Here is a 25,584-nt window from a genome sequence, read left to right on the forward strand (position 1 = left end):
AACTGGACTTACAGACCATTGTGAACTGCCATGTAGGTGCTGGGAATTGAACTGGGGTCTTTTGGAAGAGCAGCCACTGCTCTTAACCTTTGAGCCATCTCTCCAACCCAAATGTCGTTTTTCTTACATCCTTCTTACATTTGACTTTTCTATTTACTGCCTCCCTTTTTTAACATCATGGTACATAAACATTAACAAATAAACAGACCATCTTAGTAAAGAACAATTAAGTTTAAACTACATCTAAGGTGTATGATGGATTACGATCACTTGTATACATATTGGTTTTTTGTTTTGTTTTGTTTTTTTCAAGACACAGTTTCTCTGTGTAGCCTGGGCTGTCCTGGGACTCACTCTGTAGACCAGGCTGGCCTCGAACTCAGAAAGCCACCTTCCTCTGCCTCCCAAGTACTGGGATTAAAGGCGTGCGCCACCACTGCCTGGTGTATGCATATTGTTAAACCATGAGATTTTTAAGTACCCAGGCAAAGCTTACAGAAAACACAGGCCAGCCTGCAGTGGTAGTCTAGTACTTCTCAGTCTGTTACCCTCTGTCAGTGTGCTCAGTAAACAGATATTCCATGAAGAGGAAGAGGAGAAAAATGAAAACGCATGCCAGCTAAAAGTCTTTGTGTTCTCTAAAGTTCAGAGAATGACCTGTAATGGTGCTTTTGCTTTTGGATGAGCAGTTATTAGCAGATAGAAAGGCAGCAGGTAAATAGCAAAACCTCACCAAATCCAGTGTCTGTGTGCCAGCAGCAATCACCTGAGGAACCCCTGTTAAAGCTGTCATGCTGGAGTGACAAGTTAGGTAAGGATTCTAGGCAGAGTCCGGGGTCCTCTCCATGAATAAACTTCCAGTTATTCATTTGTACTCCAAAAACCAGTAACATTTGGGGCTGGAGGGATGGTTCAGTGGTTAAGAGCACCGGCTGCTCTTCCAGAGGATTTGGATACAATTGTCAGTGTCTACATGGTGGCTTACAACCAGCTGTAACTTCAGTTCCAGGGGATCTAATGCCCTCTTTTGGCCTTACATTGCACACGTGTGGTGCACAGACACAACTCCAAGCAGTATATCCATATACATTAAAACCAAAAATGTGGTTCGAACGAGAATGTCAGCCATAGACCGTCCCAGTTGCTAGTGCTGTTTGGGTAGGTTTAGGAGGTGTGGCCTTGCTAGAAGAGATATGTCACTGGGGGCCAGTTTGGGGGTTTTGTTTGTTTGCTTGCTTCCTTTTTTGTATTGGGGCGGTTGTTTGGTTGGTGGGTGGGTTTTTTTAAATTATTTGTTTGTTTTTTTGGGTTTTTTTTCTTTTTAGACACGATCTCTTTTTTTGTTTGTTTTGTTTGTTTTTTGAGACAGGGTTTCTCTGTATAGCCCTGGCTGTCCTGGAACTCACTCTGTAGACCAGGCTGGCCTCGAAATCAGAAATCCACCTGTCTCTGTCTCCCAAGTGCTGGGATTAAAGGCGTGCGCCACCACCGCCCGGCTAGACACTATCTCTTTATGTTGTCTTGGAGTTTGCTGTGTAGACTAGTCTAGCCTCTGCCTCCTGAGTGGTGTTAATGCACCACCACACCCAGATTTTGAGGTTTTATGCACTCCCATCTCTGCTTTGTGTTTGCTGTTTAAGATGTGTGCTCTCGGCTTGCTTCCTCAGCCACAGGCCTGCTGCTGCCAGGCTCTCTTTACCATTATGAGCCTAACTGTCTGGAACCATAAGCCAAACGTCCTTCTTTAAGTTGTTGTGATCATCATGTTCTATCATAGCAATAGAAAGATACCTTTTAGTTTTGTAAGGTCCCCTTAAGGGGATAGGAAATCCATAGAAGATCAACAGAATCAACTAACCTGGACCCTTGGCACTCTCAGAGACTGAACCACCAACCAAAGAACATACATGGGCTGCATCTAGGCCTCCCTGCACATATGTAGCAGATGTGCAGCTTGGTCTTCATGTGGGCCCCAAATAGCTGGAGCAGGGGCTGTCCCAAAAGCTGTTGCCAGCAGTGAGCAGAATATGAAGTGAATAAGTAAAAAATTAAGTAATTAATAAAAACTTTGTAAGGTCATGGATATGGGGCAGCCAACACTTCCGGCCAAGGAGGATCCAGCTAACATAGGTGTCTGCCTTTTTCTGTGTTAGCTTTCAAATATCCTTTCAGACCTTGAAAGTTAGTACGCCTTATCAGAATGTACCAGCATGGGGGAACAGGCAATCTTAAGAAACTCCAAGTGTCCTAATTCCTACAAAGAGCTTTTTGTAGGATAAGGAAAAACTATGATGGATATTTTTTTTTTTAGAAGCCATTTTCATTATCCTCCAGTTTAAATCTAGGCCAGGATTGAGTGCAGAAAAGTACCAGGCTTTTCTTCCTTTGAAGGTCTGGATTAAACTGATACAGGTAGGGGTGCTTTCTTACTGTCCAAGACAAAAGAGCATATACTGAAAAGTCTTCCATGTCTCCTATGTCTTCTCCAGAACACCTTCTGCAGATCTTCCTGTGTTCTATCTGCTTTCATGAATAACCACAAGGACAGGAGGAAAGCCACACTTAACAGTGATGCTGAGTTCTTGTATCCCGTCCTCCCTTGTTAGGGGCCATGAGGAAGGGAAGCCTAGCACACTAGCCACCTGCACCATCACGACTCTACCTGACTTTAATGCCCTGTGACCTTACTGAATTCTTCCTGTATTTTTCCAAGTTAACTTAATCAAGAAGCAAGCAGGAGGCAGGGGAAAGCCATCCATTTGGCTCAACCTATTGGAGGTACAGAGAAACTCTTAAGTTTCCTTTAGAACCCATTTGGTACATTAAGTAAAACAATGTTCTAAAGCCCAAGATCCCTTCATGGAGGTCTGGAATTACCTCCTTAGTCTGATAGAGGAAATGTATAGGCCTTATCAAATGTCAGTAGGGACACCCAAAAAGCATACATGAGCACAGTCATACCTTTTAGGTAAAAAAACAGGCACCCGAGTTAGGTTAGCATAGTTGTAGTGGGAGAAAAATACATGTGGAACAGGAGAAGGTGGCCTGAGATATATAGCCTAAAAATAGGTAAGGTGTTGTAGCTTGCATGGAGGGGAATTGTGAGCTGGCCTTGAGTTTGAAGTTCTGGCAATCCTCCTGTCTCAGCTTTCTAAATGCTGCAAATATGTACCATGGGCAGCTCACAGTAATGATTTTTGTGTTGAATGTGTATCCTGCAATTTTGATGGAACTATTTGTTTTTTGTTATTTCTTTAGAATTTTTCACATATAAAAGATGGTGTTGGACTAGGCGTGATGGTACATGCCTTTAATCTCAGAACTCAAGGCAAACAGATTTCTGTGAGTCTGATGTTAGCCAGTGTTGCCTGGTGAAACTCCAGCTCAAAAAAGATCATGGTAAGCTAGACATAGTGGCACAAGTCTTTCATCCCAACACGCAGGAGGCAGAGGAAAGGGGATCTTTGTGAGTTCTAGGCCAGCCAGGGCCACACAGTGAAACCTTGTCTCAAAAAACCAAAACAACAACAAAACTAAGCTAATATTGTCTGTAAATGAAGATTCTCCTTTTCAATCTTGTTATCCTCGATTTCTTTTCCTTGCCAGTGTTTTAGCTGAAACGTCTAGTATAGTGATGAAGAGTGGGGCCAAGAACGGATACACTAATGTTGTTACTGAGCTTTTGTTTGCTTGATTTTTCAAGACAGGATTTCTCTGTGCAGCCTTTCCTGTCTTGGAACTCATCCTGCAGACCAGGCTGGCCCCGAACTCAGTTCTCCAAGTGCTGGGACCAAAGACTAATTGTTACTGATGTTAAAGAGAGAGCTTTCATCCTTTGACTGTGACGTGTGTTAACTTTATTAATGTTGAAGCTGTTCCTTCCCAGTCCTAGGGGAACTGGGGAAAGGTGTTGAATTTTAGCACAGTGCTTTTTCTGCACTGATTGAGAGAAACCTGATTTTCTTTTCATTTTGCTTTTCTTGGTGTGTATATATGTGGTGAGGTAAGGAGGAATGCATGGCACGTCAGGTGTGTAGAATCAGTGTTCCTTGTCCACCTTTAGTCCAGGTATCAACTCTAGATTGTGAGGCTTGCATGGCAAGCACTTTTACCTGCTAAGCCATCTTGTGCGCGCGCGCATGTGCGCGCGCGCGCGCACACACACACACACACACACACACACACACACACACCCGCCCCTGCCCAGGTAGACTTGTAAGTAGCAAGACTGTTGGAGCTACTGAGTTTCATAGTCACTGGCAGCAGAGGACTAGAGAGTAAGAGGCAGGGCATGGAAGGATAGCCACAGAGTTCTCCGTTGGAGAAGCCTGAGTTCTGAATTCTGGGGTGTTTTGTAGAGATGGAGAAAAGGTGTATGTGTGTGTGGGGGGGGTTTAGAAAGTTAAAAGGAGGGGCTGGAGAAATGACCCAGCTGTTGAGAGCACTGGCTGCTCTTGTAAAGGACCCAGGTTTGGTGTCCAGCACCCACATGGCAGCTCACAACCACCTGTAACTCCAATTCCATAAGATCAGATGCCCTCTTCTGGCTTCCGTGAACACTGCATGCTTGTGCTATACAGATACACATACAGGCAAAATACTTATATACATAAAACAAAATCCATAAAGAAATTTTAAATAAATTGATCATAATTTTGCAAACATAGGTCTTTTTAAAAATATTTGCAAATATTATAACTGAATACAGGTTTGAAATCTCAAATCTTGGTGAGTACAAAGCCGAGAATAAACAGTCAAGAGTTGGTGGGGGTGGAGAAGTTTATTACATACTGCCACAGACAAGAAGCACGGGAGTCCTTTTAAAGTATCACTTGTCTTAAGCAAGTGAAGCATGAGGATCTTACTAGGGTATAGGGTACCCTCATATAGGAGCCAGCCCTAAGTGAGTGTATTTAGAAATGGACTGACTCCTATATAGGTGGGGACCAGAAAGCATCAGAATCTATGAATCTGGAGTTACAGACCTTTGTGAGCCTCTATGTGGGTGCTGGGAATTGAACCTGGGTCCTTTAGAAGAGTAGCCAGTGTTCTTAACCACTGAGCTGTCTCTCCTGCCCGATTCATCTTTTAAAAGAAAAAAGGAAGATGACAATGACATTGTAAACGTAGTCCTTGTGGTCTTGTCCATATATTTATAATGTGCTACCTCCCTCAGAACTGTGGCTAGATCTCATGGATTTATTTCTCCCTAAAACAGCCTTTCCATAGTAATCACATGGTTGGTGTGGGAAAGAGCCCTGCCTTTAAGACATCTAAATTCTAATGACTTAGGCATTCACACAACTCAAAATGAAGTTGTGCTCATGGCAGCTTTAGAATAGGGATTTAAAACAAAGAAGGAAGCAAAGCAGCACACACCTTTAGTCTCCGTGTGTTGAAGGCAGAGGAAGATGGATCTCTTGAGTTCTAGGCACGCCTGGTCTAGAAAGCGAGTTCTAGAACAGCTAGGACTATACAGAGAAATCCTGTCTCAAAAAACCAAAAAATCAAAACCCAAAACACACCAAGTATCTAGTAATGGACTCATAGAGTGTATTCTTCATTATAGCCTACTAGACTATAAGGCATGGTGATCCCAGCACTGGCAAAGCAGAAGCCAGAGAATAAGTTTAAAGTCATCCTTGGCTATAGGAGTTTGAGGACAGCCTAAGCTATGTGAGAATTTTGTTTTTTAAAATAAGTTTACTAGATAGCTATTGTTATCAGAGTTACCTTGTAAGGGCTCTCAATCTCACTGAGTAGAGAAGATATTTATTTAATTTTTTTCATTTTAAAATTTTATGTGTATGCTTGTTTTGCCTGCATACATATGTGTATACCACATGTGTGCCTAGTGCCCACAGAGGTCAGAAAAGGGCTGGAGTTACAGGTGGTTCTGATCTACCATGTAGGTGTTGAGAATTGAACCAGGGTCCTCTGCAAGAACAGCCAGTGCTCTTAACTGCTGAGTCATCATCTCTCTAGCTCCTGACGACGACTACTGTACTATCTATCCCTCCTCCTTCTCTTCTTCTTTCTCCTCTTCTTCCTCCTCATTCTCATTTCCTTGTTCTTCTCCTCCTCTTCCTCCTTTTTTCCTTCTCTTCTTCCTCTTCTTCTTCTCTTCCTCCTCCTCTGCCTCCCCCTTTCCCTTTTCTTCTCCCTCTTCTCTTCTTCTTCTCTCCCCCTCCTCCCTCTTTCTTACAGTACAGACATATTCTTAAAATGAGTCAACACTTACAACCGGGCGCTCTGGCTACAGCAAGTTCTCTTCTGACCAGGCACATACATTGTACATATACACACAGGCAAAACTTTCACATACACGAAGAAAGTTGTTGTTCTCCTGTTGTATGTGGTTTTCTACATGTGTTTGTGTCTTAGTCACTGTTCTGGTGCTGTGAAGAGACCAAGCAAACTCTTATAGGAGAAAGCTTTTGTTTTGTTCTGTTTTTATTTTTTGAGACAGGGTTTCTCTGAGTAGCCCTGGCTGTCCTGGAACTCACTCTATAGACCAAGCTGGCCTTAAACTCAAAGAGATCCTCCTGCCTCTCCCTCCCAAGTACTGAAATTAAAATTATGTGCCACCTCACACAACTAAGTTAGTTGTCTATTTTGTTACTGGAAATTGAACCTATGGCTTTGTGTATGCTAAGCAAACTATCATCTGTCAAGCTACAGTCCAGTCTGTTTAATCTTTATGTTTAAGAAATGCTATGTTTGTTTGTTTGTTTGTATGTTTGAAGTTGGTCTTTGTAGCCAAGACAGGCTACAAAGCCTACAATACTCTTAGCATCTTGAATGCTAGAGTGTCAGGTTGCATCTGGCTTGTTGCTTTTTTAGTATTCCCTTCTCCCCTTCTCTGGGTATCGCTCAGTCTTTATGTTGGAGAGTCATTTGTTTTTAAATATGATTTGAATTTTTTACGTATATTTCTTGTGCTTTACAGAAAGAAGGCCTTTCTAAATTCAACAAGATTTATGAATTTGACTATCGTCTGTATGGCCAGGTAAATGCTAAAGTGTTTCCATCATAAAGCTGACATATAAGACAGGCATGGCGGCTAGCCTATGATAATCCTGGCATTTGGGAAGCTGAGGCAGGAGGGTTATTTTTAACTTGGCGACCTAGCCAGGTGTCTTAGTTAGGGTTACAGTTGATGTGATGAAATACCATGACCAAAGCAACTTTGGGAAGAAAGTGTATATTTAGGTTAGCTTCCATATCACAGTTTATCATCAAAGGAGTCAGGACAGTTACTCAAGGAGAGCAGGAACCTAGAGACATGAGTTGATGCAAAGACCATGGAGGAGTGCAGCTTACTGGTTTGCTTATTGGCCTGTATTTTTATAGAAGCCAAGACCACCAGCCCAGGGGTGGCACCACCCATAATGTTCTGGGACCTCCCCCATCAGCTGGATCCTCTGACCCATGACCCCCTAGGGTTTTTTGTTTTTAATAAAAAAAAATGGTAGCGTGGCTGGGTGTTGGTGGTTAGTGGCCTGCCCTTTAATCCCAGCACTTGGGATGCAGAGGTAGGCAGATCTCTATGAGTTCAAGGACAGCCAGGACCATAGAAAGACAAACCTTAGATAAACATGGAGGGAACACAGGGAGAAGGGAGGGAAGAGAGAGAGTATGAATGTTGGTTGTGTCAACATGGTTTTGGTTTTGCAGAGTTACAGTTAGTTCCTTCTCAATCCTCTGTGTTTGTTCTTAGTTCTGTTCATTGTTCTTTTCCTTTTCTTTGATTGATTTTGCAAAGTACAACTACAGAAAGACTAACTTGAGTTTTGTTGTTATTCAGAATGTTACTATGATAATGACTTCTGTCTCTGGACATTTGCTGGCTCATGACTTCCAGATGCAGTTTCGGAAATGGTCAGTATAATTAATAAGGAAATAAGTTGTGACAAATGTGTCAAATGAAGCATGCTGATCTTACCATGTCATTTATAATAATTTGTAAATATTAATTTTTTTTGTTGTTTTTTTTTTTTTTTCGAGACAGGGTTTCTCTGTGTAGTCCTGGCTGTCCTGGAACTCACTCTGTAGACCAGGCTGGCCTCGAACTCAGAAATCTGCCTGCCTCTGCCTCCCAAGTGCTGGGATTAAAGGCATGCGCCACCACCGCCCGGCTGTAAATATTAATTTATAATACTAGAATTACCTAAGCTTAGATGATCTGCTGTAAGTTTTTATTGTAGCTTTAGAATCAACATTCACTTTGTGGTGTTCCCCTAAATATACTCTTTTCAGTGCAACCTGGATTGCGTTTATTCTATTGTGATGTGCATAAATGGAGTCCAGAGTTTCTTCTCTGCATCTCCTATTAATCTGCATGAGCGAGTGGACAGCGCACTATGTAGAAAGTCATAGCTTTTAATCCTCCAGCCAGTTTTCCTCTTTTTCTCTCCTTTGAGACATGGTCATTCTCCAGTCTTTCTGACTCATCTTCCCAAGTGGATATCTGGCATGTGGTACCATGCCTAGCTTTATTTGTTGCTGGGTTTTTGTTGTTGTTATTTTGGTTTTTGGTTTGGTTTGGTTTTGGTTTGGTTTTGAGTTGTGGTCTGTTATTCTTCTCAGGTTGGCTTTGAATTCCTGGGATCTGGTGACTCTGCTTCAGTCTTCCCAGTAGTGTCTATTTTCCCAGCTTCTCTAGGCCATTTCCTATGGAAGAGCCGCATGTGAGCCTGCTGTAGTTATACATTCTTAGTGCAGAGGGCTCTCTGTGTGCTGGTAAAGGCCTTTGTGTTCTGTTTCTATTCTAGGCAGAGCTGTAATCCCCTAGTCCTCTTTGAAGCAGAAATTGAAAAGTATTGCCCAGAAAACTTTGTAGACATCAAGGTAAGATCTTTGGATGATATGGGACCCTGAGATTGAAACAACCAGAAATCACTGGACTGAGTGATTTCTATGTTTTTAATGCATTGGAATTTCCACTAACCTCAGTATATATAATTAATTATTTGTTTGACACAAAGTCTCACTATGTAAACTTGCCTGGTCTGGAATACACTAACTAGGTAAGACCAGACTCATAGAAATCCATTTGCTGCTGCTGGGACTAAAGGTGTACACCACCATGCCCAAACAGTATCATGCCTTTAAAATATTCCTCCTAGTGCATAAATGAAGTGTTTTGTTTCAAAGACAAGGTCTTGCCATGTAGCCCAGGTTGGCCTCGCCTTGTACAGATACTCTCTTTGAATTCTCAAGTGCCGAGCCACCTCCCCAGTCTAAGATAAGAACCCAAAGAACTACATGAAGCCTGTAAAAGTGAAACTCAAGGAATAAATATCACTAAATTGTTCATTCTAGCTCCCATCTCACCTAGGTACAGAAACTTCAAAATAAGATGGAACAATGTGGACTCTTCTCTTCCAGGGTCAAGGCCAGTGAGGACTACTTAGCAAGTCCTTGTCTTAGTCTTCATAAGAAGTTCCAAGCCAATCAGGATGACACAGTGAGACCTTGTCTCAAAAAAGGAAACTGTCAGGCCAGCAAAAGCCTGGTGACCTGTGTTCACTGCCAGGAACCAGCATAGAGGTGGAAAGAGGGCTTGAGGTAGCTCAGTGCTGAAAACTGTTTTCTGTTCTTCCAGAGACCCAAGTTCAGTTCCCAGCACTCAGGTGGGCAGCTCTCAAGTGCCTGTAACTCCTCCTCCAGGGGTTCCAGCATCCTCATCTAGCCTCTGAAGGCACCCACACGCCTGTGGTATATACTCAGACGGAAACACACACACAGATACACAAATGAAAAATACACTAAAAAAAAATACTGGGTTGACGAGACGGCTCTGTAGTTAAAAACACATTCTCCTCTTTGAGTGAACTTGGCTTCAATTCCTAGCACACATCAGACAGCCCACAACCTCCTGTAACTCCAGCCCTAGGGAATCCAATACCTCTGGCCCCTTCAGTAGATACATTCAAATGCACATGTCCCACACAGTAACATGCACATATACACACAGTTAAAAATTTTTAAATATTTTTAAGGTAAAAGGACAGAACCGAGTTCATGAAGTCCTGTGGCATCCTCATGCCCTCCCCCCACAATAATAATAATAAAAATTGGAGTGGAAGATTAAATGACCAGTTCAAGGCACTTAGTTGTGCTAAGTGGGTAAGTCTATTAGAATGAAAGTCAGGGAGCAAGCCTGTGAATGAGCTGGCTTTGTAGCATGCATTCCTAGTGTGCATGAAGCCCTGGGTTAGTCGTTATACTCTATAAACGAGGTGTGCTAGCACACACCTCTAATTTCAGCATGGAGGAGATGGAGCCAGAGGAGCCAGAGAGGAAGACTGTCAACTAGATAGTGAGTGCAGGGCCAGCATGAGCTTCATGAGACCCTTTCTGGGGAGGGGAACAGTAGGAATTTACTCAGTGACTCAGACATGGTCAGAACCACTGATGCTGGAAGACTTTTAGAGCTGAGTTCTTCATTTCATCATGTTAGTAAAGTTGTGTGAAACCCCCAGTCAGCATTCTATGCACACATAGGTCTGGAGGATTGTACCACACACTGTACCATGAACAGTGGTACAATCCTCCAGAGCTGTCTGTGCATAGAATTTCCTCTGCTCCCCCACCCCCGAAGAATTTGAATGCTCCAGACCAGAGATGATCCTCAGTCAGATTTCCTAATGGACTCTTTTGTTGTTTTGTTCTTGTTTTTGTTTGAGTGTTTTATTTGTTTGTGTTTCAATTTTGAAGCAAGGTTTCACTCTGTAGCCTAGGCTGGACCGAAACTCACAGCAATCTACATCAACCTCCCAAATGCTGGGATTGCAGACCTGGGCTGTGCTGCCTAGCTAGACATCAAAAGCGGTGTCAGATCCCCTAGGACCGAAGTTACAGATGGTTGTGAGCTGCCATGTGGTCCTCAGGAAGAGCAGCCACTGAGCTATTTCTCCAGGCTCCTAAGTCAGATTCTTTAGTGTAAAGGAACCAAGTAATTTCATTCTGTGTTCACTGTGCTTCCCCTGTGACTTCAGAAAACTCTTGAACGAGAGACACAGCATTGTCAGGCATTGGTGATCTGGACTGACTGTGACAGAGAAGGTGAAAACATCGGGTTTGAGATCATCCATGTATGCAAGGCTGGTGAGTCTACTGCTGAGCTTCTCTGCTTGTGGGGGAGGCTCTGTCTGAGTTAGGGTTTACTGCTGTGAAGAGACAGACACTTCACTGGGACTGGTTTACAGTTTAACAGGTTTAGTCCATTACTATCATTAACATGGTGGTATGCAGGCAGACTTAGTGCTGCATAAGAAGCTGAGAGTTCTACACTTTGATCCATAGGCAGCAGAAGGGGAGATTGCCACACTAGTCGTAACTTGTGCATATGAGACCTCAAAGCCCTCTTCCACAGTGACACACTTCTTCCTACAAGGCCACACCTCCTAATAGTGCCACTTTCTATGGGGCAAGCATTCATACACATGAGCCGAAGGGGGCCGTTCCTATTCCAGCAACCACAGGTTAAGACGGAGTTTCTCTTTGTATACTTGGCTGACCTAGAACTCACTCTGTAGACTGGGCTAGCCTCAGACTCAAAGATCCACCTGCCTCTGCCTCCCAAGTGCTGGGATTAAAGGCGTGCGCCACCACTGCCTGGCAAAAGTTCATCTTTTTAGCCACCAATATTCTTTTTATGGTATCTGGCTAAGTTTTTGGAGCTGAAACTTAGTGATAGGAGTGTTTACCTATCAGGCCAATGAGGTGGCTCATCAGGACAGGAGAGAAAGACTGACACATGTTGTCTTCTATACACGTGTGACATGTGTGCACATATGCAGACATGCTGAGTAAATATGAAAAATTTATGAAGGCGAGGTATGATAGTACACACTTTACTCTTAACATACAGGAGGCAGAGACAGACAGGTCTCTGAGTTCAAGACCAGTCTGGAAGACATAGCTCTTCAGGCTAGCCAAGGCTACATAGTGAGACCCTGTGTCAAAAACAAACTAACAACAAAAAAAAAGTACTTGAGCCTAGAAAGATGGCTCAGTGGTTAAGTACACTGGCTGCTCTTTCAGAGGATCCAGGTTTGATTCTTAATATCACTTGGTTCATAGCCAAGTGAATCTCCGGTTCTGGGAAATCTGATACCTTCTTTTGACCTCTGAGAGAGAGAGAGAGAGAGAGAGAGAGAGAGAGAGAGAGAGAGAGAGAGAGAGAGAGAGAGAGTGTGTGTGTGTGTGTGTGTGTGTGTGTGTGTGTGTGTGTGTGTGTGTGTGTGTAAGTGAATTTAGTTCTGACATGGTTAGTGAATGACTTTAGGTAACTGAGAAGTGGTGAACTGCCTATCTCTGCCTTAAAAAATAGGTTTTAATTTTTCCTACAGAAAAGACCCTTAAAGAGTTTATGTCTGAGCCGGGCGGTGGTGGCGCACGCCTTTAATCCCAGCACTTGGGAGGCAGAGGCAGGCGGATTTCTGAGTTCGAGGCCACCCTGATCTCCAGAGTGAGTTTCAGGACAGCCAGGGCTACACAGAGAAACCCTGTCTTGAAACCCCTCCCCCCCCCCCCCAAAAAAAAAAAAGTTTATGTCTGAATCCATAACATTCCTGAGAGCTTAAATGTATGAACTTCAAAGGACATGCATGTCCTGTATTCTTTCCTGGAAAAAACATAAAACTCCCCCAATGGAACCTTTGATTAGACCAGCAAGATTGCTCAGCAAGTGAAGACATTCATCACACAAGCTTGGCGGAGACGAGAACTGACTTCATAAGTTTGTCCTCTGACCTGCTGGGTGCCATAGCATACCCACCATAGACTGCACAATAATAGTTAACATTTTATTAGCCTTATCTTTGTCTCTCCAGCCCTCCCCTCCAAAATTTTGAGATCCTTTAACTCCAAGTTGGGTTTTTTTCCCCTAAATTTAAGCCAAAACATTCAATTAAGACTTAAGTCCCAAAATGTTCACCTAAAAGACCCCACTGTTACTTCTTTTTTGTTTTTTCTTTTGTTTATTTATTTATTTTCTTTACATCCCAATATCAGTTCCTCCTCTTTTCTCAGTCTCCCCCCATGCAGCTCCTACCCCCCCACTGGCCCTTCCCCTTCTCCTCTAAGGAGGGGGGGCCAGGGTATCATACCATCTTGACACATCAAGTCACTGCAGGACTAGGTCCATCCTTTACCACTGAGGGCAGACAAGGTGGCCCCATTAGAGGAACAGATCCTACAGTTTACTTCTGACAAGACTTAAATTAAGTGTTATAGTACCCTTTCTCTCTTTGCTATTTGGAGTCCATTAATTTCAACTAATAGGTGAAAGGCAAACCAGCTTCTTGTACTGCTTTGCCTGGATGTCATGGTGGTTTGTTTTTGTGCTGAGATGCAGTTAGGATTAAGTATGGCATCTGTGTTTCTGTCTCTTCTGCAGTAAAGCCCAATCTACAGGTGCTGAGAGCCCGCTTCTCTGAGATCACGCCACATGCCGTTAGGGCAGCCTGTGAAAACTTAACTGATCCCGACCAGAGAGTAAGTGATGCAGTGGACGTGAGGCAAGAGCTGGATCTGAGGATCGGTGAGGAGGCACATGGGCTGCCCAGCACCTAAGGTCACCTTGGTGTTAAGTTATGAAGCCAACATAGTTTTATGGTTTATTGGTTCTTGTTCCACCCTCCTTGTCCAGGAGCTGCCTTCACGAGGTTCCAAACCCTGCGGCTCCAGAGGGTTTTCCCTGAGGCACTGGCACAGCAGCTCATCAGCTATGGCAGCTGCCAGTTCCCAACACTGGGGTTTGTGGTGGAGAGGTTCAAGGCCATTCAGGCTTTTGTGCCGGAAGTCTTCCACAGAATTAAAGGTAAAGCCCAAGATCTTTGCTGTAGGATCTGCATGCCCCAGAAAGACAAGAGGGCTGAGGAGCTTAAGTCAAGGCATGGTTATTGCTCTGTCTTGCTGCCTTTCACCTGCCCATATGCACAATACTGAAAGGGCACTTATGTGTCCAGACCCCTTTGGTGTTTCATTGTGAGACACCATTTTTCATCTGTCATGGCTTCTCTGAGACAGCCTCTGTTTGTTTACAGTAACTCATGACCACAAAGATGGGACCGTAGAGTTCAACTGGAAAAGATACCGTCTTTTTAACCACACAGCTTGTCTTGTCCTCTATCAGTTGTGTATGGAGGTAAGGAGTTTTTGAGAGCAGTGATCTAGGAAGCATTCTCCCCAGCAACTCTTTCCTCTTGCCAGAGTTGATCCTGCCCTATTCCCAGCTGAACTATGTTTACTTGTTGACTTAGAATTTACACTCCTAGGACCTGCGAGATGGCTCAGTGCCTGCTGCCAAGTCTGAAAACCTGAATAAAATCACTGGGAAACAGAAGGTGGAAGAAAAAAAAAATTGTGTGTGTATGTGTCTGTCAGTGTCTGTGTGTGTGTGTCTGTGTCTCTGTGTGGGTGTATGTGTGTGTGTGTCTTACAGGTTAGGTTTTATTTGTTTTTTTGGTCAGAAGAGGTATCCACAGCACTTGATCTAGTCTGGCCACTGATAAAGTGAGGTCTTTATTTCAAAGGTCATCCTGGGGGAGTCTGAGATTGTTTCCCGCTAGACTCCCAGCCTGAGGCCTGAGCGCTGACAGTCACCACAGAAGCTTGTCAGGTCTTCATCCTAAGGGAGAGACTGCAGTAGGGCATGACCTTATCTGTGAGGCAGTCATAGATGCTGAGCTAGTAGCAAGGAAAGCTGGACATAATGGTGTGTGCACTTAGAGGGGAGATGCAGGAGGATCACCTCAATTCCTGGTGAATTTGAGTCTAACCTGGGCTAAATAAAATCAAGTCTTTAAATCAACAACCAAAAAAATTTAAGTAGAACTCTAAAAATCAGAAATTTTAGAAGTAGGTAGCTGAAATTCCTCTCTGAAATATATACTTTCACCAGAAGTGAGAGTGAGCCAGCTAAGTGCATTCAGAGCCTGGACTCTGGATCTGGGGAGGAAGTTAAACATTTGATCTAACCTCTTTCAATGTGAGGAAGTGAAATATCACACAAAGGAGGTAATTTTGGAAAATGATAAATATCAGGGCAGAAGTTACAAGTAAGAATCATAGAATGTGTCGTGAGGTGGTGTGAAGTTATTCTGGATGATGTGAGAGTAACATTGAGCATCTGAAGTCTATCCCTAGGACCCACATGCTGCACTCTGTCTTCTGCCCTCCACATATGTGTATGGCATACCTTCACACACACACACACACACACACACACACACTATGAATAAGTTATGGAATGATAAACACCTGTTGCACTTCTAATTGGCTATAAAGGCAACTAAGTAGCAAATGACAGATTTTTGAGCTCCTAGTAAAGAACAGCTGGTCCCTACTCTATTGAGATAGAGAAATTTGGGCTGGAGACATGGCTTAGCAGTTAAGAGCACTGACTGCTCATCCAGAGGTCCTGAGTTCAATTCCCAGCAACCAAATGGTGGCTCACAACCATCTGTAATGGGATCCAGTGCCCTCTTCTGGTGTCTCTGAAGAAAGCGACAGTGTACTCACATAATAAATAAGTAAATAAGTAAATAAATAAATCTGTTTGTTTGTTTGTTTGTTTTTCAAGACAGGGTTTCTCTGTGTAATCCTGGCTGTCCTGGAACTCACTCTGTAGACCAGGCTGGCCTCGAATTCAGAAATCCGCCTGCCTCTGCCTCCCAAGTGCTAGGATTAAAGGCGTGCGCCACCACTGCCTTTCAATAAATCTTTAAAAAAGAAAGAGAGAAATTTGGATTTTGACATGTTAATCTCATTAGCAAACCATTTAAGTTTCATGTTCATTAATAGTCTTGGAAAGTTTTGCAGTTTGTATTGTATGATTTTTGCTATTTATATCTCAAGTATGAAGGTTCGTGATGTTAGGGATGGAGCATGCTGGGCAGGTGCTCTTACACTGACTTACACCCCACCCCAGCCCTAATATCCTGAATTTTAAAAGTTAAAAAAAAAAGTAACAGCGAGTGTGTGTGGGTAGGAGACTTTGCTCAGATGCACGCCAAGACTGGGATTCCATCAGTTCTAGACCATGGACTTAAAGACTTGTGACAGTGTCTCTCATTCTGGACTTGAGTGAGAAGGAAGTGGTGGTATCCATACTGTAATTCACACACAGAATGGGTGACATTACATAGAGTGCTTCCCTGGGCCAGGTAGCAGGGGGCTTGAGGTGGTATACTCCAAGCTAATGTGGGGTTTGTGTTCTTGGCTTTGTAGGATCCCATGGCAACCGTGGTAGAGGTCAGGTCTAAGCCAAAGAGCAAGTGGAGGCCTCAAGCGTTGGACACTGTGGTATGTTCCAGATAGGTTGTTCCAGGAGCTAAGGGACAGTTACTTCCTATTGTTGGGGCTATAGTTCTTCATATCTATGGCCCAGTGGAAGGAAGGAATATCACCCATCTCAAGGCCATGCATGAGTGGTGATGTCGCACTTGGGAGGTAGAGGCAGGCTGATCTCTCTGAGGTCAGTGCCACCCTGGTCTACAGACTGAGTTGCAAGGCTATATAGAGAGACTGTCTTAAAAATTAAAAAAAAAAAAAAAAAAACCAGGAAGAAAAGCACCAGGGAGTTAGCCTGAGTTAGCTCAGCCTCTTAATACAGGAATTATATAAGGTTCTGAAAACAGAAGGGGACATGGGTGTCCTATAGTACCATCATTGCATAATCACAGAAATTTATGTCTTCTTAGTCCTTTTAGTTTTTATTTTTTCGGGGTGTATTTTTTGAGACAGGGTTTCTATGTAGTCCTGGCTGTCCTGGAACTCATTGTTGTAGACCAGCATAGCCTCAACTCAGAGGAGAGATACCTTCCTCTGCTTCCTAAGTGTGGGGTTCAAATCATGCACCACCATGTTCAGCCTTCGCCAGTTGTCAGTAGAAAGGAACAGTTGAATATTAGAAAGCCTCAAAGGATGTCTCCAATATCTAGGGGAGATTTTTGAGACTTGAGTCATGTTCTCCAAGTGTGGTTCTCAGATTTTAGCATCAGTCTCTTGTCAGGCTACTTGTTAAAGACACAGATTTCAGTTAGGGATGGTAGCACATGTCTGTGATCCTAGCTATCAAGAAGCTGGTGCTAGAATCTGAGGCTAGCCTGGCCTACACACAAAGCTCTTGTCTTGAAGAATACACTATCTCAGCATTGAGCTGTGAACCAGCGAATCTTGGACAAGTGTCAGCCGCTGCACACTGTCTTGAAGAACCTCCCTCACCTTCTTAGGAAGTGAGAGCAATGGATGCTGCTGATGGCAGCATTTGGAATGTAGAGGCAGGAGAGTCATGAGTTCAAGGATAGCATGGACTATATGAGGCTGTGTCTCAAACCAATGGGGAAAAAATTTTTTTTATTCATGTTTTTGTAGTTTTTTGAGACAGGATTTTACTCTGTAGCTCTGGCTGGTCTGGAACTCGCATGGATGAGGCCAACCCAGATCATAGAGCTCTTCACTAGATCTCACAGAGGTCTTCCTGTCTCTGTCTCTCAAGCACCTTTGTGCTCTTATTTTTTTTTTTTTCTTGTTTTGGTTGGTTTGTTTTGTTTTGATTAAAAGTACATTTTAAACAACAACCCCACTAGTTGAGATCCTCCTGGCAGACCCAGGAACCTTCCCTTGGGCAGTCTCTCTCCCTTGACATGATGATTATAATTGAAGTCACAGGGCCAGACCTGCCTGAAGATGAATTTGGTGCTTGTGTTGTGCTCTGATTCACAAGAAGCTTCATCCTCTGTCTCTGTTGACAGGAGCTAGAGAAACTGGCGTCTCGGAAATTGAGAATAAATGCCAAAGAAACCATGAGGATTGCAGAAAAGCTCTATACACAAGGGTAAATATAGGCGCTCACAGAGCAATCTGAAATCACTCCCTTCCCTGTCCTCCATGCTGGGGATGTACTCCAGGGTCTTGCACACAGTAGGTATGCACACTCCCATTGTGCTAAATCCTACTCTTGACCCCTCAGCAATTCTCCTGGGTCTTACCAAGTGTCAGCCATCAGGCAGCACGTTTAAGGTTTGGGTTTTTTTTGTTTTGTTTTGCTTTTTGTTTTTTTGTTTGTTTGTTTGTTTTGCCTGTCAGAATCTTCCTATGCTGTGGTCAGTGAGTAGCTACAGTGAAGTGTCCTTACCACTGTTTGAGAACATGACAGGTGACTTGTCCAAAATGAGACTTTTTGTAAGTATAAAGTACATAGTAGATTTTGAGGATATATATATATGAATGACAAGAACTATTCAGGGTTTTTCCTTTCTTTTTTAACACTAAGGATTAAACCCAAGGTATCCATCACACATGCTAGGATGCGAGACACAACACCACTGGGCCATACTGGGCAATGCTGTTTTGGGGGTTTGGTTTTGTTTTTTGTTTCTTTGGTTTATTTTTATTTTATGTGTATGGATTTTTCCTGCATGTATGTCTGTGCACTGTGTTTGTGTGTGGTGCCAACAGAGGTCAGAAGAAGGTGTTGGATCTCCTGGAATTGGAATTAGAAATAGTTGTGAGCTTCCTTGTGGATGTTGGGAACCAAACCTGGTCCTCTGGAAGAACAGCCAGTGCTTTGAACCATCTTTCTAACACTGGGGTAACACTATTCTTTATCTGCTTTAAGAAAAGTTACAGAGGGGCTGGAGAGATGTCTCAGTGGTTAAAAGTACTTTCTACTCTTGCAGAAGACCTAGATTCAATTCCAACATCCATATAGTGGCTTAAAACTGTCTCTAACTCTAATTCAGGGAATCCAGTGCTGACTTCTGAAAGCACCAGACACACTGGTAATACACAGATATATATATACTAAAACAGATAAATAATAAAGTTAATTTTAAAAAATTATAGAAGAATGTGCTATTAGAACAGTCAAGTCCGTTGAGGCTTACACAACCCAGGGTCTTTCTGTCAGACTGATTGCTATAAGGAGCCAGTGGTATGCCTTCAGCCAAAGGAACTGCTGAGTCCTAGCCCTTTGTCTTATAGTATGCTTTTGCTCTCTTGTCTTGGTTCCCAGAATGTCCTAGCAGGAAAGCCTGGTGCTTCTCACCCATGAGGGGCCCTATCTCCAACTACCCTGTCTTAGCTTAGGTGGTTACAGTTATACTGGCAGTGTCAGTTGAGTGACTACAACTTCCATTGGTTACAAAACAATGAAAAAGCCTAACAGTGCCCTGTTGGTACCTTTCTCTTAGGTACATCAGCTACCCCCGGACAGAAACAAACATCTTCCCCAAAGACTTAAACCTGGTTGCATTGGTGGAACAGCAGACTCTGGATCCACACTGGGGGGCTTTTGCTCAGAACATTCTAGAGCGAGGTGGCCCCACTCCACGAAATGGGAGCAAATCTGATCAAGCTCACCCTCCCATTCACCCCACCAAATACACCAGCAGCTTGCAGGTTGGTTCTTCTGAGTGTGAACCTTGCTGGAGCACACAGGTGCAGGACAGGTGGTGAGGCCTGACTTGGCTCTGTCTGTTTTGGTATTTGGAAACAGTGATACCAAATGGCTTTTATTTCAAGAGGGGAGTGAAGGAAAGCCTTCAGTGAATCTGTTTTTATGTTTTAAATTTTTCCAACCTTTGTGTTAAGACAAAGTTTCACTGTGTAGATGAGGCTGGCCTCAAACTCAGAGATCCCCCTGTCTCTGCTTCCCAAGTGCTGGGATTAAAAGTGTGCACCGCCACCTCTAGCCGTAGTTGTTTTTATTATGTTTTATTCATTGTGGGCATGCCTATGCAGAGGTCAGAATTCAAGGATGTGATAGGGTGAGCCTCACTAAATCCTTGCCTACCTGACTGATGGAGTATTACCCCAGCAAATCACTGCTTGTGCGAGCATGAAGGTAGCCCCAGGCTTTCATTCAGTGTTATCTGTATTTAGAAAGTATCTTGCTAATTTCTTTTGTTTTCGCCTCGCTCTCCCTGGTCAGAGTTGTGAATTTTGCACTGTGGCCCACTCCCTTTACCCCGACACTCAGGAAGCAGAGGCAGGTAGACTTCTGTTCTAGTAGAGCTCTGTGAGACCCCTTCTTTAAAAAAAACAAAAAAGGCACCAGGGGCGTAGCTTCTCAAGGACTCTCACTCACACGTTGTTGCAAAGCTCGAGGAACCATGGGTTCTATTCTGTGCAGACTTGCCGCTCACAGTGTGTTTTCTTCAGGGAGACGATCGGCGACTGTACGAGTTCATTGTTCGCCATTTCCTGGCTTGCTGCTCTCAGGATGCTCAGGGGCAAGAGACTACCGTGGAGATTGACATTGCCCAGGAGCGCTTTGTAGCCCACGGCCTCATAATTCTGGCCCGTAACTACCTAGATGTGTATCCGTATGATCACTGGAGTGACAAGGTGATAAGGGGGTGGCCCACCAGGGAGAGGGACCACAGTTGTGCTCCAGCCTGTGACTTCTGATGGAGCAGGACTGAACTGAGTGTGAGAACAACCAATCTGAATCCCACACATGCTCCCCCTGTAGCTCCTGCCTGTCTATGAGCAAGGCTTCCGCTTTCAGCCCAGCACTGTGGAAATGGTGGATGGGGAAACTAGCCCACCCCAACTGCTTACTGAAGCTGACCTCATCGCCCTCATGGAGAAACATGGTATCGGTCAGTATCTTCTGTGGGGATCTTGTCTCTTGGGCATGTTGTAGGCCAGGCATGACCTCCTCTCAGGGAAGGCATTATATTCCTCTCCCTATTCCTTCTTTCAGTGAAGGGCCTGGAGTGTACATAAGTGGCAGCACACTTGCCTACCATACACAAGGCCCTCTAATTCCATCCCAAATCCCGACTCAAAAAAGAAAAAACCTTGCGGTCAGACCTGCACAGGTTAAGAACTTATCTAAGGTCACAGAGCATGTACACTATTAATATCCAGTCCAGATAACTCCATGGCTAATGTGCTTTGTAAATTTGCTTTTACAGTGCTAGAGGTAGAACCAAACTAGGCAAGCACTCTTAATACTGGGCCCAGGGGACCTCAGCCCTTCCAGTGCTCCTGAAGAACCCAACACTGTACCATGTGTGTAATGATATAGGTGTTTATTATGACTCAAGACTCAGTTGAAGGGCACCTTATGGTCTTTGGATTGGTTGTTCATTTTGATTAAGACCAAATAAGAGCTGAGGCTAAAAGGTTAAAAGTTTTAAGGCCAGACTGGCAGCTGAGGAAGTCCCTGTCTCAATATAAAACTCAAAAGGCCTGGGAACCTAGCTAGTATGGTAGCATGGGATATAATCCCGGCACTTAGGAGGGTGAGAAGGCAAGCAGATCAAAAGTTCAAGTTTATCCTTGCATACAGAGCAAGACCCTGCCTCAAAAATAGTAAAATGTGCAATTCCAGGGGCTGGAGAGATGGCTCAGCAGTTAAGAGAGTTTCCTGCTCTTGCAAAGGGCTTGAGTTCTGTTCTTGCTCCCATGTTAGATGGCTCATGGCTGCCTGTAACTCCAGCTCCAGGAGATCTGATGTCCCCTTCACAAGCACCTACACCCATATGCACATACCCACGCAGAGACTTAAAATCAAAATAAGCCAGATGTGGTATAGCATTCCATTGTGAATTTTGGTTTGTGTCTCCCTAGCAGTGCAGCTGCACTGAAAAGCTCCCTGGGCCACAGCTTTTGAACAGAGGTGGACAAAGAAAGCAAAATTGGAGAAGTGTGGATGTTACAGGTGGTCCACGGGCCGGGCCACTCAGGATAGTCTGACACAGGGAAGAAGAAGGATTTGGATCAGGAGCTGGAATTAGCAGTTGTGAGCCCTCAGATGTTAGGAGGGGGAAAATCAAGGCGCCTCTGAGACTGCTAGCATAAGTCAGATGTGAGTAGGAGATCTTACCTGCATAAACTGCCCAGGCATAAGAAGTCCCCATGGTCAATGAGATCCACAGGCCGTGCTGGTGCTGTGGTCTGTATCACTGCAGAATAATGGGAATATGAGATGAACTTGGTGGCCAACACCTGCAATTCCATCAGTTGGGAGGTAGAGTAGGATTCAGAATTCAAGGACAACATGGCTACACAGCATGTTCAAGGCCACCTGGGGCTATACTAGATGGTGGTGGTGGTGATGATGATGATGATGATAATGATAATGATAGGGAAATGGTTTCTAGGTACTGATGCAACTCACGCAGAGCACATTGAGACCATCAAAGCCCGGATGTATGTGGGACTCACCTCAGACAAGCGGTTTCTGCCGGGGCACCTAGGCATGGGACTTGTGGAAGGTAAAGCACTAGGGAATTGGAGTGGACAGTGGGGAGGCCAAGGTGTCCCAGGTTCCTGTTTCTCATAGCACTGCCCTTTCCCTGCAGGTTACGATTCCATGGGTTATGAGATGTCCAAGCCTGACCTCCGTGCCGAGCTGGAAGCTGATCTCAAGCTGATCTGTGAGGGCAAGAAGGATAAGTTTCAGGTTCTAAGGCAGCAAGTGCAGAAATACAAGCAGGTTTTCATTGAAGCAGTGGCGAAGGCAGCGAAGTGAGTGCCAGACCCTGCTCCCCGGTGCTGGTATTCTGTAGCTCCCAGCCATGCCACAGAACTGAGAGCCCCTGGGGAGGATGCCACAGTACCCCCCCAGAACTGAGAGCCCCTAAGGAGGATGCCACAGTACCCCCCCAGAACTGAGAGCCCCTAAGGAGGATGCCACAGTACCCCCCAGAACTGAGAGCCCCTAAGGAGGATGCCACAATACCCCCCAGAACTGAGAGCCCCTGGGGAGGGGCTAGCTATACAGGCACTGTTCCTTGGATTTTCCCTACTGGGTTCAGTTTATTCCTTTCTAGAAAAACTGGCTCTAGTGGGTCTGAGCTTGAGAAGTGCTGTTTTCTCCTTTTTATTCTAATTCTGCCTTGGTAGGCAGCTATCCTTTAAATCAGTTAGTCCAGGTTCTGGTGTGGAATCTGTTCATTCTCTGGAGCATTTGGAGGTGACCAGTTAGCAAACAAGAGTATGTGTTTTGTTAGAAATAATACATTTCAAGCCAAAGATGATGTGGCTCCTGTGTGTCATCCTAGCACTTAGGTGACACAGGAAAGAAGATTGCTGTAAATTCAAAGATATCCTGGGTTACAAAATGAGACCCAGTCTCAAAAAAAAAGGGGGGGGGTGTTTTCTAACCCTGATGCTCTGATTCATTAGCATAGAAACATATTTAGTTTGCTTTCCAGGCTCATTTGAAGTCTCTATAGTGGTGATATCTTTGTTTGCCAGTCACTTGACTGATGGAAAGCACAAGATTAGTTCCCAGGAGAAACTGCCGTAAGGCTAGCAGGCAGTACATTAGCTACTCTAGGGTGGTACTGAAGATTAAATTGGTCACCAGTGGCTCACAATTTACCAGTTGTGTCTAAGTATTGAAGATATCATATTAACTGTGTTCTAAGTTTTTAAGTAGCTGAGTACCTGAAGACACCTGGAAAGCTCGTGCGCCTGCCCTTTGCATCTCTCCTGTCTGGCTATTCTGAGTTATGTGAGCCCCCCCCCCCAAAGTCTCCTTTGTGGTCAGAAGCACAGGTCACATCCTGAGGTCTGCAGCTAGTGTGTGAAAGGGGAACAGTCTTGGTCACGGAGCTCTCTCTCAGTCTAGGGTCTCACTCCAGGCAGTGGCAGGACCACACCCAGCTGGTGTGCATGGGCAACTTCTCGATGTGTAGAGTCAATGTTCTGTATGGCTATTATTATATGGATGGCAGGAAATACCACTTGGGTTCTTTTGGTTTTGTGTGTGTGTGCGGGGAGGGGGGAGGGAGGAAGGGGAAGGGAGGTGTATGTGCTCATGCGTGTGTGTTCAGTGTGAGTGTATACATGCCAAGGCAAATATACGCAGGCCAGGGGACAATATTTAGAAGACAGTTTTCTTCTTCCACTGTAGATGTTCCAACAATTCAACCTGGGTTGTCAAGCTTGCACATTTACCCACTGAACCTTTGGGCCAACCCAAGTTTGGGTTTTTTAATCCCTGAGACTACCCTGTAGCAGAATTACATAGACAGACATTGCTAAATGTGTAGCATTTGTGTGAGCCTAGGGCTGCCGCCACACTCAGAGCCTGGACCAGGGGCGCTGCGATAGAGAGCTCTGTGTCCTTTTTGCCCTCTGCTTCTTGCATCAGCCTATGGCTCCCTAACCAACTGGTTCCAGTCTCGTGTGTATTGTGGACACCTAAGAGTGCTATAAAGGCCTTTTTTAATGAAACTCGTTTGTGTATCTGCTTTTTCTTCAGGTTGGATGAGGCCTTATCTCAGTACTTAGGAGAAAGGACAGAGGTAGCCCAGCAAGAAGAGATCTACCCAGCCTTGCCAGAGCCTGTTCGGAAGTGCCCACAGTGTAACAAGGATATGGTCCTCAAGACCAAGAAGAGTGGTGGGTTAGTGTCTGGCTCTCCTCTTAGCTGCTCCCGAGTATATACTGGGATGGCCCCTTGTGGGGAAGAAATCTCTCGGGTGGGGGGAGGAGGGAGTCCGGTAGCCAAGACCCACGGCGGTCTGGCATCAGGGTCCTGGGCATCAGGGTCCTGGGCGGGCTTCCCACGCCGCCAGCGGAGGGTCCCACATTGGTGCAGCTGCTGCGGGCTGGAGGTGGGCGGCTCAAGTTTCCAAAGGCTGGGAACCTGGCGGTGGCAGATCAGGCAGATCAGGTGACACGTGGAGTCCGGTTTTCCAAAGCTTTTATTGTTCATGGCATGGTAAATGGATGTAGCTGGTACGAGCATCCCCCCACCAAAGGCCAGGGGAGCCTAATTTTATAGGGAAGGGAAAAAGGGGAGGGAATAACTTAATTAGCTACGCCCCTGGCCTTTAGATGACTCATTAATATTTAAATCTCTGGAGGTGGAGACTTGTTAATCACGCCCTCTACCTGTGTATTACATGACCGAAGGTGGCAGGTTAAATGGAGTTACCTCATCCAAGGCCCAACAGCCCCTAGCTCTGAAGGCCATGTCAGACCATGCCCATAGTATTATTCAGAAGCAGGCCTGCTCTCAGCAGACCCGGAGAGGGTAGCAAGGTAGCATTTGGGTGCCGAGTGCTATGGGAATTTATATTCCATGAAAAGGAGGCAAGCTAGAGTGATGGCTCAGTAGTAAAGAGTACTGGATGCTCTTGCAAAGGACCCAAGTTTGGTTCCCAGCACCTACAAGCATCTCGAAACCATATAACTCTAGTTCCTAGGAATCCAATGCCTTCTGACCTCCAAGGGCACCAGACACATAAAATAAGATAATTTTTCCTCTCCCCTAAGGGTTATGTCTACTTCACTACTTCACTGCATTATAAGTGGGATTTTTTTTAAACCAGTTTTATGTGCTGGGAAGTGGTGGTGCACGCCTTTAATCCCAGCACTTGGGAGGCAGAGGCAGGCGGATTTCTGAGTTTGAGGCCAGCCTGGTCTACAGAGTGAGTTTCAGGACAGCCAGGGCTACACAGAGAAACCCTGTCTCAAAAAACAAAACCACTACCAACAACAACAACAAAAAAACAGTTTTATGTGTGTGAGCCCATTTGTCTGTATGTGCACTGTAAGCATGCAGATGCCTGCAGGGTCCAGAAGAGAGTTTGGATCTCC

General features: G+C 44.6%; 1 protein-coding gene across 3 annotated transcripts in view; it reads left to right on the top strand.

Annotated features, from left to right (window-relative positions):
* The window catches only part of Top3a (DNA topoisomerase III alpha), a 38,477-nt gene that overhangs the window by 7,618 nt on the left and 5,275 nt on the right, over nucleotides 1-25,584 (top strand). For 2 of the 3 annotated variants that reach the window (XM_076936708.1, XM_034505256.2), the window contains 15 exons: nucleotides 6,950-7,009; nucleotides 7,808-7,881; nucleotides 8,775-8,850; nucleotides 11,004-11,112; nucleotides 13,409-13,552; nucleotides 13,661-13,831; nucleotides 14,058-14,158; nucleotides 16,243-16,317; nucleotides 17,769-17,851; nucleotides 19,209-19,416; nucleotides 20,179-20,364; nucleotides 20,492-20,621; nucleotides 22,131-22,244; nucleotides 22,332-22,497; nucleotides 24,242-24,385. In XM_076936708.1, the coding sequence (XP_076792823.1) occupies nucleotides 6,950-7,009; nucleotides 7,808-7,881; nucleotides 8,775-8,850; nucleotides 11,004-11,112; nucleotides 13,409-13,552; nucleotides 13,661-13,831; nucleotides 14,058-14,158; nucleotides 16,243-16,317; nucleotides 17,769-17,851; nucleotides 19,209-19,416; nucleotides 20,179-20,364; nucleotides 20,492-20,621; nucleotides 22,131-22,244; nucleotides 22,332-22,497; nucleotides 24,242-24,385 (1,841 nt within the window). Of the gene's footprint in view, nucleotides 1-3,316; nucleotides 3,400-6,949; nucleotides 7,010-7,807; nucleotides 7,882-8,774; nucleotides 8,851-11,003; nucleotides 11,113-13,408; nucleotides 13,553-13,660; nucleotides 13,832-14,057; nucleotides 14,159-16,242; nucleotides 16,318-17,768; nucleotides 17,852-19,208; nucleotides 19,417-20,178; nucleotides 20,365-20,491; nucleotides 20,622-22,130; nucleotides 22,245-22,331; nucleotides 22,498-24,241; nucleotides 24,386-25,584 lie in introns of those variants that run through there. The other variant, XM_034505257.2, reaches the window with a different exon arrangement.

The sequence above is a fragment of the Arvicanthis niloticus genome, chromosome 6 (genome assembly GCF_011762505.2).
Source record: "Arvicanthis niloticus isolate mArvNil1 chromosome 6, mArvNil1.pat.X, whole genome shotgun sequence".
NCBI lineage: Eukaryota > Metazoa > Chordata > Mammalia > Rodentia > Muridae > Arvicanthis > Arvicanthis niloticus.